General features: G+C 37.9%; 2 protein-coding genes across 6 annotated transcripts; both read right to left on the reverse strand.

Annotated features, from left to right (window-relative positions):
- Nucleotides 1-631: 631 nt before the first annotated feature.
- On the reverse strand, nt 632-5,292 carry LOC113697165 (uncharacterized). Of its 2 annotated transcripts, none has more exons than XM_027216649.2 (9): nt 4,896-5,292; nt 4,632-4,801; nt 3,695-4,174; nt 3,115-3,289; nt 2,156-2,447; nt 1,780-1,852; nt 1,617-1,707; nt 1,447-1,526; nt 632-1,286 (listed from the first exon to the last, which is right to left on the reverse strand). In XM_027216649.2, exons 2-9 carry the CDS (start codon nt 4,761-4,763, stop codon nt 1,041-1,043), a joined length of 1,569 nt encoding a protein of 522 aa, XP_027072450.1. In that variant the 5' UTR covers nt 4,764-4,801; nt 4,896-5,292; the 3' UTR covers nt 632-1,040. The 2 variants fall into 2 exon arrangements, with proteins under 2 accessions (XP_027072450.1, XP_027072449.1); XM_027216648.2 differs by having other exon boundaries at nt 4,632-4,807; nt 4,896-5,291.
- Nucleotides 5,293-11,776: 6,484 nt separating this feature from the next.
- LOC113696222 (probable E3 ubiquitin-protein ligase LUL2) lies at nt 11,777-15,438 on the reverse strand. 4 transcript variants are annotated; one of them, XM_072052132.1, is made up of 4 exons: nt 14,394-15,438; nt 13,007-13,511; nt 12,654-12,788; nt 11,777-12,022 (listed from the first exon to the last, which is right to left on the reverse strand). In XM_072052132.1, exons 1-3 carry the CDS (start codon nt 14,861-14,863, stop codon nt 12,672-12,674), a joined length of 1,092 nt encoding a protein of 363 aa, XP_071908233.1. In that variant the 5' UTR covers nt 14,864-15,438; the 3' UTR covers nt 11,777-12,022; nt 12,654-12,671. The 4 variants fall into 4 exon arrangements, with proteins under 4 accessions (XP_071908233.1, XP_071908232.1, XP_071908231.1 ...); XM_072052131.1 differs by lacking the exon at nt 11,777-12,022 and adding an exon at nt 12,349-12,563; XM_072052130.1 differs by lacking the exon at nt 11,777-12,022 and adding an exon at nt 12,349-12,567.
- Nucleotides 15,439-15,882: the final 444 nt, after the last annotated feature.

The raw sequence follows: 15,882 nt of genomic DNA on the forward strand, positions 1-15,882 counted from the left end.
AAATTCAAATTCAGATTATATGTCATACGTTTAACGGTGAAAGATTTTATGCTATAATGTACCACCGAATAAAAACAAGAGCGTGACCAAAAAGAAAGAAAAATGAAAAGCCTATAAGATACCACAGATGCGGTATACCACATGCTGGATGGTCCCTTCTCTTTCCCTATGAGTTTAGAGATCAAATGATGGTACTGTCATATTCCCACAGTTGCAGATGCCTATGATATAATAGAATTGCGAGAATTGATAAAACCCGCGACGTTATCTCACGTGATTCCCATCTTGCGATCAATTTTTTTGAGTTTGAGTTCTACTGGTTGTAGAGAGCATTTTGATGACTGGTAATACAATAACCGGTATTGGTGTTGTTTTCTATCCAAGACAAATTAGAAGGGAAAAAAAAGGGTTGTAGATGACGATGGACAGCCATCCTCATCAACCGAGGAATTCAAAAAATTGCAGCATAATCCGCAGGTTTCTCGACGACATGACAATCATAGCGGGACCCTAACAATTGGGCATTTTGGGTCAAGAGAGAGGTCGAGCGTTGGAGGGTAGAACTGTTGAATGAATCAGATTTGGTCTCGCTGGATATGAATTGCTCTGGGAATAACATCAGCCAGTCGGGTACTGAATTGATTCGCTTATCATATATCGCAAAAGAGGCAACTAATCCTCACCCCAAAGCCAAAAGCCAAGGTAACACAAGAGGTGAAAGATTCAGACTTCACAGATCTGATCCTCCCCCCACGCCAATGCAACTGGTGATTCGCTTAAACTTGACATATACACCATTCCCTGAAAGAATCCAAAAGCAACTGATGTACCTGGTTCTTGCTCCTCTTGCTGGAAGTCGCATCACCATGTTGGCTTGAACGATGAGTTTCACAATTTTTGACAACAGGTGTCAAGTGTTGCCACAAAGTCGAATGAGACTCTATTATGCAGTATATTTCAAGTAACCAGTAGTAGTAGCACTTTCCTGTACAATTGGCAATCCTGCTGTTTGGCGTTCGCGGGCTCAATGTGTTCACTGTCTATCCACGATCGATCCCTGAGGTGACCATACTACCTGCCTCTGGAGGCTCAGTTTGTTGTGCGCCCCTTCCATCTGACAACTCATTTGGGTTCAAAACCTCCTCAGAGGTGCGTTCCTGAGTCGACCAAGCATTCCACCGTCTCCTCCATTTCATGAGTTCAAAAACAATGGAAGTCCCACACATCGCACCTCCAAATCCAGCAAATGTCGCTAGCAGCACAGATAAAATTGCCTGTACATGAAGCTACTCTCCAGCAGCCATAAATGAAAATGCCCCGTCAGCATACGCTCTTAGCATTTCAGATTAATTAATCAACTCAAAAGATAATAACAATGTCATCTCTTCAAAGCCTTCTCCTACCTAGCAAATCTTTAATTATCATTCTAAATGAAGAATTTCTTACCAGCGAGTAGAAAACATGGGCAAAGAGAACCACCAAAACAAACTGAATAGTTGCATACATCCATGCATATCTTCTCCTTACTGAGCGCACAAGGATCAAGGCAGATATATTAGTAAATCAACTACTTGAAACTGCAAGCGAAAAGACAACATTTCATTACAGGCTTGTACCCATTGTAGTAGATGTCATGGATGCAAGAAGACCCAATATGCAGGAAAAGGGTAGAGATATGGCAATGGCACCAGATCCCATTTTTATTACCTGTACACCAAATCATACCATTAGAACAATTGATTCATTCCAAAGCAAGCAATACAAAGTGGCATGAATTACCAAAAGTTGCTCAAGAAAACAAAAGTAAGCAAGCATGCTGACGATCACAAGAACCGGAACATCCTGCCATACCCTGCAGACGATTACACCATCGTCATCAAGTAGTTAGAAATTTTAAGATTTTAACTTTCTTAAACAACTTCATACACTTCACTATCAACAGTTGATCACAAAATTGAACAATCAGGAATGAGTCTAAATCTCCAGATTTCAAACTTTAATAACACTATAACTTAAAAACAAAAACATTTAGAGACAGACAGACACAGACACAAAGATCCATGAGCACGCAAACACAGCATCTTCATATAGACACTCTGTCAGTTATAAACATATAGACACAGAAAGATTCAGAAAGCAAACATTTCTGACTTGCCTGTATCGAGGAACTTCAATAGACCTAACTGCTGCACTTCCTCGGGGCTGACCCTCTTGAATTCGTAAGAGTGTTACAGGTAAGTTCTGAACCTCTTGCTTGCAGACATCACAGGTTTTGTTACCTTTTATGCTAAACCATTTCACAGCACAATCTTGGTGGGCCAGGGCAAGTTCACCCTTACAGTTGCATTCCATCTTAAGGGTTTCTGAACTCTCCCCTAGTTCAACCAGACAGATTCTGCAAACTGCTTCTTCTTGAGGGATATCTTCACCATTATTATCACTTCCATCTGAACCAAAAAACTAAAATAAGGTGGAGCTTCGTTATCACAAGTCAGAAAAAAGGGGATTATAGATGCAGTAGATTTGCAAACTTGGTCAACATACAGCATCCTTCCTTTTAAAAGGTAGAACAAAAATCCCCAAAACCAGATGTCGAAGGTTCAAATCCTACATAGTATGATACAAAAAGGGCCCCTTTATCAATTTTATCAATTATTTGATAATTCTTCGTACCAGAGAACTGTCCCAAGTCCAATTTTGCTTGAGCATGTATTTTACCATAAAGAACTCATGGAAATCATCTTAAATTCCTTTTAGTATTCTTGAACAACTTTATCTGTGCGAGTTCCAGAAATGCAGTAACATTTTCAAGCTCTGATTTGGTTCTTCCCATAGATAGAATGATTAACAGATAGATCTGAATGCAATTTTTTTCATATCTCAAGGTATTGTGTTTACTGGAGATCAGAATCTAAAGGTTGAGTTGCTGCTTTGGAATTAGGTGCCACTACTCTCCTTCTTGGAGTCAGCCAGATCAACAATAAGAAACTTTTAAAACTTATCAAAGAGTAAGAACCTAGACCTATGTAATATTGAAGATAATAACAATAATAATAATTAATAAAATACTTAGCTGCATCACATAAAATAAGCATGATTAGTAAATTGACACACCTATATCAACTTTCACAGTTGCGTCCAGTGTTGGTACATTGTGTTCTGTAACCCGTGGAGTAGCAGGGATGACACGAATTACACCACCCAAGTTATCAATCTGCCTTACACTTCCATCTTTGTTTAACACCGGGACTGAGCGTGAGCGGTGGATGGGATAAAATGTCCCACCTTTCTGTAACGGAACTGATTTGGTAAGAGACTAGCTAGAGATAAAGTATCTCCAAGTTACTTGGCAAAAAGCGAATTAGCACCAAAGAAGAGCATACTAATAATTGTATACATGAGCTTCAACTTTGTAAGTAATGCAAATTCTTGAGGAACTTGGAAAATGCACCAGGAGCAAACTCAAGTCTTGTTCCAAGCTTCTATGCAGCAAAATTGTGAAAATGAAAAGAATAGAACAGAACTTAAAGATGATCAAAATAAAATTATGAACACAGAATGGTGATCCTACCATCATATTTTTCTTAACTGAAAGAACCATCAATTACCCATATTATTTAGTAGCAATTAAAAAGTTAACCAAAGCAACTGCATAAAATAGAATAAAAGCTAATATGAAGCAACTATCACTCACAACTGAATTTCCATTCCCTCCATGTGTTGACTCTGGATTTGAATGAGCAATTGGAGTTACTGGTAAAGATGATGTTCTCCTCATCCTTGGTGTGAATAGCTTTGTAAGAGAAAATGTCCTTGTAATTGACCTCTTCTCCTGTGGTCCGAGTGGAGAACCTAGAGCTAGCATGGCTGCCTTTTCGATCTCTGAATCTGTATTCCGAAACTTAAAGCTCAGTTTAGGCAGGAGGCTCTTCATTGATGCTTTACCCTTGTTTGATGAGGAGGGAAGCGGGGATCCATTAAACCTGATATGACCGGGACTCGGTAATGGTGAAAAGTTCACTTTTTTAGGAGTTGGTGACGGAGGCACGTTTATCCTCACAAAATCGTCTATGGAGCCATCAGCTGTTGTTTTGGGTATATCCACAGTTACAATTTCATTCCTTTGGTGCTGACTACTTGTTGATTCCTCAACTATTTCACTTGATTCTCTAACCTGCCAAAATAATTTAAAAAAAAACACTGATCAGAAGGGGAAACTTCAAAGTGCAAAATTGAAACTTTCTAGTGGGACGATTGAAATGAAGAAGTCAAGGCAGACATAGCTACAGCGCGCAGACATTATGCCCAAGAATTGCACCATAAAGGAAAAAGTTCATTTCTCGGAACATTCAAACATCATAGTATGGATTATCGCCAAAGTCCTAGCTAAATTATAGTAAAAGGGGAGAAAAAAAAAAAAGGGGCAATGAAAATTCTAATTGGAGATCAGTTAATAAGGCAAAGGGAGAATATGGAAGTGAAATTCTGACAGGGCAGGGAGGATTTCTCATTAAAGAAAACAGAGTTCAGTCACAAGAAAGTCGAGAGATATGCTGACTTAGTTAAGTGTAGCATGTAAATGCGTGGATTAATTTAGAAAAAGAAAAAGGAGGCCAGAGGACAAGTAGTACCTTTTGGATACCAGCAGCAGGCGGTGGATGAATTGCGGTTGAGGCGGCGGGGAAGGAGGGTGGTAAGGAGGCCACCAGCCCCTGAACGTCGTCATGGTGTTTAGTCAAACAATTCTCTTGAGAATTTTCCATAAATGCACGTAAAACGGTAAAAGGGAGGAGGAGAGAATCTGCAACTAGTAATTAGTCAAGGAGTCAAAAGGGAATCAACTGGAAATTCAGAACAAGCTTGTAAGAATCAAAAAATCCATAATCAGAAGAAACCTCAGAAAGTCCCAATCACAATACAGTACTAGGCTGCTGGTGAAGTTTTCACAGACAACTCCTTAACACTGACAGAGTTTCGTCTCTCAGAGAGAGAGAGAGAGAGAGCAAAGGGAGGATTTCAATTTGGCAATCGATACTGATATTGATACTGATGTGGGCTCTGTCTACATTTTTGTGGCGCAACATAATAATAAGAGAGTAAAGGTACAACTGCACGCTCTGGCTAGTACAGCCGTACACCCTCCACTTTTACAAACTTCGAAAGCTCCCAAGAAACAGAACCACCAATCACTTGCTCCTATGTTTTATTTGTTTTCTTATACGGCTTCCCGCCGGTTACCTCTTGCCAGTATAATTCTTCCCATTGTTTCCCTTTTCCCCCCATGATAGTTGCATCACATATTGGCAACCAGTCCAGGGAACAATTCGGGATATGGATTTGGCACATATCATACCTTTTTTTTTGTTCTTATTTCTTATTAATAAAAAAAAAGAGTTACAAATAATGCAAGAATTAAGAGTGTGTTTGGATAGTGAGTTATTTTCTCAAATATATTTGCTTACATCACCATTATAATTTTTAATACAATTTTTTATCTTCCCAATTACTTTTTTATTTCACATATATCACATCACAAAAAGTGCTGCAGTAAAAATATCTCAAATAACCCACCATCCAAACACACTTATGGCTTTTACAAAAAAATGTTACCAAGTATTATACAAAAAAAAAAAAAAAAATTGACCATATGGCTTTTAGAAGGGTAATGCCTTATAAATCATTCAAGATTTACAAGGGGAAGTAGCGCAACATGAAGAGAGGAAAGTTGGGAGGAGGATTCATGGCCAACTTAATACTAGCCAGATAGTTTGGGGAATAATCATATGTTTTACCTAAACTAACCCCTTCTGAAAAATGCATGCATACATACATACATATATATATATATATACACATATATATATATACATATAGATTGACCTTTATTAGTTCAGAAAGGTCTGGTGACGTTTTGATGATGAGTTGTCCAATGAGAAAACCTCATCATTTATGATCGAAGCATAGTTATTAAATCCGGCCCGGTCCGGCGGTCGAACCGGTCAAACCGGTGAACCGGACATTGGACCGGGCTGGGTTTTGAGTTAGATCGTTTAAGCAATAAACCCGTTGACTAGTCAACGGACCGGCGGTTCGACCGGATTAAACCGAAAACCCGGCCGATTTTGTCTACAAACCGGGTTCCTGAGAAAAAATTTATGCCTTTGATGGGACTCGAACATTGGACGTATGAACATTACAACAACGCAGACACCCCCAAGCTACTTCACAATATGGTGCTAAGGTTTCTTACTTATAATATATAAACCTTTTTCAATTTTATCTTTTTTTTTATTTCTCTAAAACAAATTTATTTGGAATCTTTTAATAAAAATTTATGACCCCCAAACTCTATAAGTTATAAAATAGACTTCAAAAATAACATATTACATAATTCATTTTAAAGATAAATATTATTTTTAATATTTTTTTGCACTTAAAACTTATAAATAAGTTAGATAATTACACTGAAAATAGATAAAATTTTATACTTAAAATTTGGTGTATTACTAAATAATTTTATATTTTATTGATTCTTATATGAATTAATTATTTTATAGCAAATTAAATTATATGAGTATTTGCTATGACATTATTTATTACAATTTATATCTTATATCTTATATTTAAAATTATGAAATATAATATTTAAATATATTTAGTGACCCACCGGTTCAACCACTCACCCACTGGTTGAACCAGTAACCCGTTGACCCACCTCGTTCGCCGGGTTCCCTCCCGGGTTGGGTTTAATAACTATGGATCGAAGTGATATCAAAACCCCGAAATGGGTCCTCCCTGATTTATAATTTGTTTTGGGGCTTGGCCCGTCTGGTGTTAAAATTTCCTAACAGTTGCAAGACCGGTTTGTTTGGATGGTAAGTTATTTGAGATATTTTTACTGTAGTACTTTTTATGATGTGATATATCTAAGATAAAAAGGTAATTGAAAAAATTGAAAAATGTATTAAAAATTGTAATAATAATATAAGCAAATATATTTGAAAAAATAATCAGCTGTCCAAACAAACCAAAATACGATGACTCAATACAATACTGTACGATGACTCAATTTAATTGTATTGCTTAAATTTAATATATATTAGTCGCCTTTCCCCAACCCCAGAGCAAGAGGGAAGACGAACGAACAAGGCAAAGAATATTTTGATTAAAAAGTAAAGAGTTACATAGATATCCTTTTGTTTTAAATTGAAGAGTTACATAATTGTGTTTGAATTGCATTTTTCATAATTTTTTATGAAAAAATTACTGTAGTGATTTGATGTATACGAGAAAAAAAAGGTAATAGGAAAATGTGATCACGAAAAACGACGTAATTTTTTGACGAAAACAACAATCCAAACAAGGATTTTCATGGATTGACTCCTATGTTCTATCACGTACGCTACAGTATGCTTCCGGCGAAGAACGGGTTTTGACATAGAGAATATATATTTTTTTTAGGAGGTGGTGGAGGTGTTGTTGTGGTTTGGGGGGGGGGGTGGGTGTAAAGAAGGGCCTTTTTTTTGTCTGAAACAGATTGGTGGTAGACTAATACTCAAGCCATAACAAAGTCAAGAGATGTGCTTGTAGTTATTATTTAACCCTCGAAGGAGGTTGACAAACTAAGCAGTAGCAGGAGGATTACTTAAAAAAAAAATCGTAATAGAAGAAGAATGAGATTTTAAAAGTGAGGAGGAAGTAGAGAGATTTGAAGGGTCGTAAAACCTTAACCTTAATCACTAAACTAAAGCCTCTTCAACCTTTTGGAAGGAAAGTTAACCATCTACGAATTTTAATTTCAGAAAGTTAATAGAATAGAATATTTTGAAAGTATGACTAAGGAAGTAAGGGATGAGGTGCAGTACTATATAAAATGGAATAATTATCATAGTATCTTTTAGTGTGATATGATATATATGAAATAAACGACACTTGATAAAATATAAGAGATGGATTAGAAAACATAATGGAATGTCCAACAATTCCCGGACAAGAGGTCTCACTCCTGCAAGTCAAAACAGCTGCAATAGAGGGCAAGTGGGCAATGGATCAAAAGGATTACTTTTTTTTTTTTATCTCAAGAAATAAAGAACACACACGCACACAATTAGATTAACACTACTCAGGAAGTCACCAAAGGACAATTTAAGGTGGACCCACAAAGTAACCCGATTCAACCAATTGGAATCAAAAGGATTACTTGATGTTAAGTTCTTTTACTTATTGTGACTCAGAACCCAAGTTATCACTTCAGCTGTTGATTCAATATTGCGGCGAAACAGCTTCAATTTTGTGTCATATATTATTGTTGGTGCATTCTCCGCTGCCGACCCATAAATTTAAGGGTAAAATACAAGGAACCTCCTTGTGGTTTCGCGAAAAGACACCTCACCCCCTTATCGTTTAGAAACCTACACATAAACACCATAAACTTCATAACTAAAATGGAAATTACCTTTTGAACCGGTTTAGTTACCGGCAGAAGGTCAAATACCTTGGCAGGCTGTCCAATTCCTTCACAAAAAAGAAAAAAGCTACTGTCCAGGGAAACTAATTTGTACAACGTCGATCAAAGAGATATCTGCGATTCGACTTCACTCTCCCACCCGATATAAGCATACAGAAGAGAGAGAAGGCAGAAGCGAAGAGATCCGCAACACTCCTCCTTTCTCCAGTCTTGCAATGGTATCAGCAGCATGCGACACCACCAAAGCAAATTTGCTATGAATCAGATCTGCCATACAGATTGACAAGAAACGAGCTTTGTCAGGAAAATTGGTGCTGATAATCACGTGAATGCAGATGTCGAAAAGAAATGTTTGCCAAGCTTGAGAAGATTGAAAATAAGAGATTGCAGCTGTTACGGACTTCGAATCTGAGGAGAAGAAAGTGCAGTGAGGCTTGTTAAAACAGAGACCCAATGCTTCAGGTCTGTAGGAACAACATTGATGAAAGAGGGAATATGGTATCGCAAGATTTTCCATCCAAATTTTTTATTCTGAGTTTGAATATCCTTCAGAACACTCTGCAACATGAGACGACCTTTAGTAGTGAAGACATACCTTTCATTGTTCAGAAACGGGAGAGTTGAGTTCTAGCTTTACCATGTCTGTCATTGAATGGATCCTCTGGTGAAAAATTGCTAAAATACATAACCAGTTCAATTTCCATATATGGCAAGCAAATTTAGTCAATGAAATTCCATCTGGAAGTTGTAAATTTTTAAAAACCAGAAGACACACGGATCAAACACTTTATCCAAAACCTGTGCCCACTTAAAAAGCAAAAAGACAAAAAAAAAAAAAAAGGAATTAGCAGAAGTTGAAATACTGGTCCTGCGGATTTATTAACTATTTGTATTTGTAGCCCTGGGTTAGTTCTTCACTACATTAATTTCGAAGAGATCGGTTAACTTTGGCTCAGATCTGCTTTAGCCTTTGGAATTTGTTTGAACCTTGCCTGAGTGTAGCAGTCAATGAAATCCGATGTTGTAATTTCGATTCTTTAATCTGTAGTGGATTACTCTCCATTCATGGGGATCGAGAAGGGTGCTGTTCTGCAGGAAGCGAGGGTCTTTAATGATCCTCAATTGGATCCTAGGAGATGTTCACAGGTCCAGTTTTCAGCCTGCCTTGTTACCTGATATTCGACCAGCACATCCGGTTAAAGGTCAATTTCCACTTTAGTAATGAAGTTTAAGGTGTTTATGTGTATGTTTCTAAACGATAGAGGGGTAAGGTGTCTTTTCGTGAAACCACAAGGGAGTTTTTTGTATTTTACCCTAAATTTAATTTGATACCACACTACTACTAAAGTAACGACAGCATAAAGTAATGCGACCAATCAGGCGGCTTGAATATTGTCGTCATTCGTCTCCATGATAATGATCCTGTTACAGTACAGTACAAGTACAGTTGACATTCACGGAAAAACAAATCTTCTCAGACCATCGATTGATTTAGACGGACATGTTAGGGTAATGCTTTTTCATTCTCTTTTTTTTAAAAAAAAAAAAAATTGATTAGATAAAATTTTTTTAAAAAAAAAAAAAAAACTCACGGATGAGATGGCGCGGATCGGAGCAGATGAGCATCAGCTGCCTGGCAAGTAGTGCTAATCGATTTGCCAAGTCCGTAGACTTACATTAGTACAATGTAATGATGTGTTTTAAGGCACACCGGAAATGACAATGGGGACCCGCTGGGATGAGCTCTTGTAGTGTTCTGGGTTCGGGTGGCCCTGGGGGTGGATTCCTGTAGAAGTCAGCTTTCGCTTTGACAAATGACCGTCTGAAAGGGACCGGAAACGGAAAGCCACATCTATACTATATAGTATATACGAACGGTAGATACCAGCCAAGAATTCAGAAATTTGAGATGAGGGAAGAAGATGATGGATGATGAGTAGGACAACAATAATATATAATTATTAGTGTCAAGTGTAGATCATGACAACCACTGCCTCAAATCTCTCCATTGATGGTGGTGCTCCCCCCTGCTTTGCTTGTCTCCATCAGGCGGCCATTAAATTATCGACGTGATCATGTATTGGCCGCTGAGGTTTTTGGCCCTAAAAAAAAACTTAGAGGGAAAGGGTTATCTCATAACTCCCTAATCCCACAATTGGTTTTTTATGGTACTTTCAGTGGTTCTATTCGGTACAAAACTGCCGCTTGGCTAAATTTTATAACTTGCACTTGGGTCCTCCCTGACTCGGATTATTACAAAGCACAGAATTTTAAACTCGGAATTTGATTAAGATACACATGGAACAAAAAGCCTGATTAAGATCTTTAACGAACACAGAATTTTAAACTTACATATGAGCAGTTTACATTTCATCGGTGTTAACTCAGGTAGCGCATTTTTATAGTTGGCCTATCAGTTGAAGACCTAAGAAGAATAGAGACCTGTGATATGCGCTTAATGTGTGGGTAAACTACCTGTTTCTATTGCTATTTTTAAAAAATTTTCCTGTTTCAATTGCTATTTTTAAAAATTTTTGTAGAAAAATATATCCTACCAATTTGAAATTTTTGTAGCAAGGAGAAATACAAGGACGTAAAAGATTGTTTGGAAAGGGATTTTCAATAAAAAAAAAAAAAAATCTCTACATTTTCCGTGAATACATTTTTCAACCATCTTTTTACCTTACATATACCATATCGCTACAGTACATTTTCCATATATTCTTTTCGCAGTAGTCAAGCCTTCCCTTAAGGATGCTCTCTTCCCTCCCGAAGGCCAATGAGCGGAAATGAAGGAAGGTTCTCGAGTAATGTACTTCGACTCGCATAAGAAATGCAAGGAGTTTTTTATGATTAGTATTTTCTACTACATTGACAATAATATTATTACAAAAAGAAAAAGAAAAACACTACATGAGAAATTTGTATGCACGTCACAAATGCTAAAGAAGGGAATGCCAATGGAATTATGTGTGTCATAGATTTAGATTTGACTCAGGTGAAGAATGAATTTTTCAGGAACGTTTTCCGTGAAGACCAGTCCTCGACCTTCCACTTCCAGTTTTTTGTACTACCACAAGGCTTAAGGTCGTGGACAAAGCTGAGAAGTAAGCGCAGACGCGATAAACTTTCATGATTTTTGAGTAAAGCAAAATAATTCCCCTCTGAGCAACATGCCCTGAACCACGATAAGATTTCAAGAACCGCCGCACCGTTAGAATATATGTTGAACACCCAGTACCCGGAACTGCTTTTTGCAGATTTTGGTCGACAAAGGGGAGAAACAAGTTGGGCGATTGACACCAAAAATGAGCACCTTAGTTCTCCATCAGCATTAATGGACATCCACTCGAAAAAAAAAAAACAACTTTGAACTTCCCCCAACCACCCTATCATATGATTTCAAAACCACCATTGCTCTCATTTATTGTATTAGTAAGAGTAAATACATATTCATCACTGGTTTCAGAGGACTCCTGAAGAAGACATAATAAAGAGTCGAAAACCCCTCACATATCCCACACGCTGATCACAAAATTTCATTTCGCAAGAAACCTACGCCAAACAAACCGTCAAAGGTAACTAAGATACTTTAACAGTTGGAACTATTGCAATTAAAAGAGAAAATTACTCCACAACCACAATCCAATAGCAATTAAGCTAATTCAGCAAAGAGCTTTAGCTGAATCATCCAAACTCCATTAAATTGGGGCCCAAAAGCAGACCCCTAAAAGCTGTTTAAAAATAGGAAAGCATGTAGCCTGCAGGTTTTCAAACTAAACCTTAAAGTAAATAATGTGAGTGTTAGGACCATCACCAAAAGACCACAACGAGAGTTTTCTTGGGTGGATGACAATAAACTTATAAGGACAAGCCAGAAATATTGCAAAAGGTTATAGAATTTCAATCAGAGAAACAACAGGAGAAAAAAAATCACGCTAGTAAAGTAACAAAGCTAGAAAACACGCTACATACTGTACATAGTTGAGCAAATAATGAGTAGCAGGAAGTATCATTAAGCACCTTACGAGCAAGGAGCCATTAAACTATGAGCAATGAGCTCAGTTTGCATTACATCCAAGACTCGTGCACTTTCCTGCCTGATTAAAATCATATCAAAATAGGCGCAACCAAAACATGGGTGCAGACGAGAAGACAAAAGAAAAGGAGATAAAAGAAACTTTACACAATGGAACACTCGTCTTCATTCCTCAGCTGCATTGCTAACCTTAATCTCCAGAAGCCGTTCAACTGGCTGCCTGCAAATTGGGCACCTATTTGTTTGGAACCTCAAAACTTTGGCACATCCGTTGCACATACACTGCATTCAGAAATTTTAACTCAATTATTGCACTATATGGCAAGATAGGCATAAAACTTAAGAAAGCATGAGCAGTCTTTTCAATCTATATCGGCTACACAGATTCACGTAATGAGACTAGAATGCTGACTCTATTGTGGTGAATAAGATGAGTTCCAGAAGAATGAATCACAAAGTCCAAAAAACAACAACTGAGAAAAGAGAAGATAGTAGAGTACCATGTGTCGACATGGAAGGACAGTAGTGTCTCGGGGTTCTGAAAGACATATTACACATTCTTTTCCTGGATCATTTCCATCGAAGTCACTGTCAACTGAATTGCCTATCCCAAATATTTCTTGCAATTCATATCTCATGCCATTGACCCATAAGATTTGCTTCACCACCCTGACCTGATATTCACCTTTCTCTTTCTCAAACACTGCCTGGGTAATCTGAGAGTTTGTCGATCCAGGTTCTGGCTCTGTGTTTCCATCCGCTGATGTACTCTGATTATCTGCAAATGCCTCTGCCTTCACAGCTAGGGGATAAACATCCATCTCCCCCTCCTTCAACAAATATGCTTCCTCAAACATTGAGAGGTCTAGGCCAGTTCCAGAGGGCTGTCTAAACTTCTGTGCTAAGCCCTTTTCGAAAGACACTGTTACGGGTGGAAGTAAGCTATCCTTCATTGGAGTAAGAGTACAGTCTTCACCTTCTTTTGCAAAGAAAATTATGGTGATGCTGCATAGAGCATGAAAACTCAGACTTCAACAAGACAAAGCTTCTAGAGTTCTAATTAAGGAGTAAGCATCCCATTCAAAGAAAGTAAAACAATTAAACCAAATAAGTTAAAAAAACTAGTTGAAATGCCATATTTGATTAACTGAGAAGAGTATTCTAATTTTAAAAAATTGATAACAAAGAAAACAAGATAAAATGACTACTTTCACGCGCATATGTAATTACATATTTTCCTTATGATGCTGTAAACATCAACTTACAAAAGTCCTCGTCCAAAAATAATAACTTTTGGCATTAATCATTATGGCCCGAACAGACTGAGCATTAAATCACCCATGCTTGATCAAAATATAAACATTAAAAAATTTTATATGACCTATCATCAACAAGTGCTCCTACAAGATTTCTTCTTGACAATGAAACTAGATCAAAATGAGATAACGCTGCATAACCTTTTTCTATAGAACTATAACGATACCAGCCACATTTTTTTCTTAAAAGAACCTCAATCAATATGTTTATGCGTGAAGGGCATCTCAAGAACTACTGAGCAACTGAAACAGTTAGGAGGCAAACAAGTGGTTCCTCATTAAATACTACCATTCAACGCCTCTGTCCAAAAAACTTCAAACTGCACAAACAATTAATTTCGATCCATCCACACGCTAAGGGGTAAACCAGTAAAGCAGTAAAACGGTGTAAAACCCATAGGACCATTCGAGTCACCAAAGCTTATTGAGTTTCAAGAATCAAATGAAAAACAACAGAAAAATCAAAGCTTTGAAATCAGGACACAAAAAAAAAAGCTCAAATGTACAATTTCGACTGCACATTGTAATAAAAATCCACGTAAGAACATAAAAGAAAGGGATAAAAATATACCTCCCAGCAACCGTAGCATCAAACGTGAAAGCAACAAGATACTTGCCAGGATTGGCCTCGTCGGGCTCAATCCGCAAAGTTTCCTTCTTCAGATTAACATCGTTCCGGATGGTGACCGCCTTCTGATGCTCCACATAGGGTGTGGGTGGTTGCATCATTGGCCCGCAAGGGTAACGGCCACTGACCCAATTGGTATGGGGCGGGTCCATGCGGTGGTGGTGATCGTATGGAGCCGGTAAAGGCACCGGCATAGCCGGTGGCGGTGCCGGATAGTAGCCAGTGTACTGGTAATAGGGAGGCGGAGCATTAGGGTTTGGGTATTGGGGAGGGTACGGGGTCGCTGCGGCAAAAACGTATCGGTTGGCAGTAATCTCAGGTTGAGGTGGCTGGGGGGGCGGCGGCGGTGGGTGGCTCCGCCGGCTGCCGCTTCTTCGCCGGTTGTTTACGCCTGTACTTCCAATATTACCCATACTATTTTCAAACTAATCGAAAAGAAATGATTTCTGTATAAATGAAAAAGAAAAGATTTCTGTGTGAATGAAAACTAGTATACAATTAGGCAGCAGGCATCATGAAAATCGAATCCTTGACATGATCATAGAGAAGATTTTTGATACCGAAATTTCTTCCCAACAAAAATTTTTTGGCTTAAGCGGAAGGATTCTGCAGGTCAAAAAACGGGGAAACGAAAACTTCTGGGTTTTGCAGGGGGTTGAGGTGAATTGGGGGCTGGATGGGCAAGAAAGAAGTGTATAGGTATTGAAGGTATGTGATAAGAACAACTGTTGAATGCATATAATACGCGGAGGGAGGAAAAGGCGGTGGGAAAAGAAGGAAATAGGAAGGGAGGAGAAGGGGGAGCAAGGAATATTATGAATTGAGAGAGAATTATGATGCAGGGATGGACGGACGTGGGCAAATTCGGGGGTGGGCCGGTGGGGGCTGTTACTTTGCCTTGTTGGGTTGGGAGAGGATCAGGATAATGGGATTGCGTAAAGGTCCACCAGCGCCAACGACACCATCAATGAGTTCTGGCGGAAAAAAAAAATGCCAACTTTTCTATTTTCCTTCACCTTTTTGGTTCTTTGAAGCAACAATTCTGTACATTCTTATAGTAGCAAAAATCAAGTGGATTTTATTTCTTTTCTTCTTTTTAAAAGATCAACAGTTGTTTTCCATTTATTCATTGTGACTCAAACTCCCAAATGATTATAAAGGAAGTGCCTTACTTTGGAGAAGTGTGTTTGGATTGTAAATTATTTGAAATATTTTTACTGTAATATTTTTTGTGATGTGATGTATATGTGATAAAAAGATAATTAAAAAAATAAAAATTTGTATTAAAAATTATAATGATGATATAAACAAATATATTTGACAAATAATCTCCCGTCCAAGCACATTAAAGATTTCATTTCAATAAGATGAAAAGATCGTTACATAGCCATTTGTGTTAATTGATGGAGTTCCATGTCCCACTCTATGATAG

Source organism: Coffea arabica, chromosome 6c, assembly GCF_036785885.1.
Source record: "Coffea arabica cultivar ET-39 chromosome 6c, Coffea Arabica ET-39 HiFi, whole genome shotgun sequence".
NCBI lineage: Eukaryota > Viridiplantae > Streptophyta > Magnoliopsida > Gentianales > Rubiaceae > Coffea > Coffea arabica.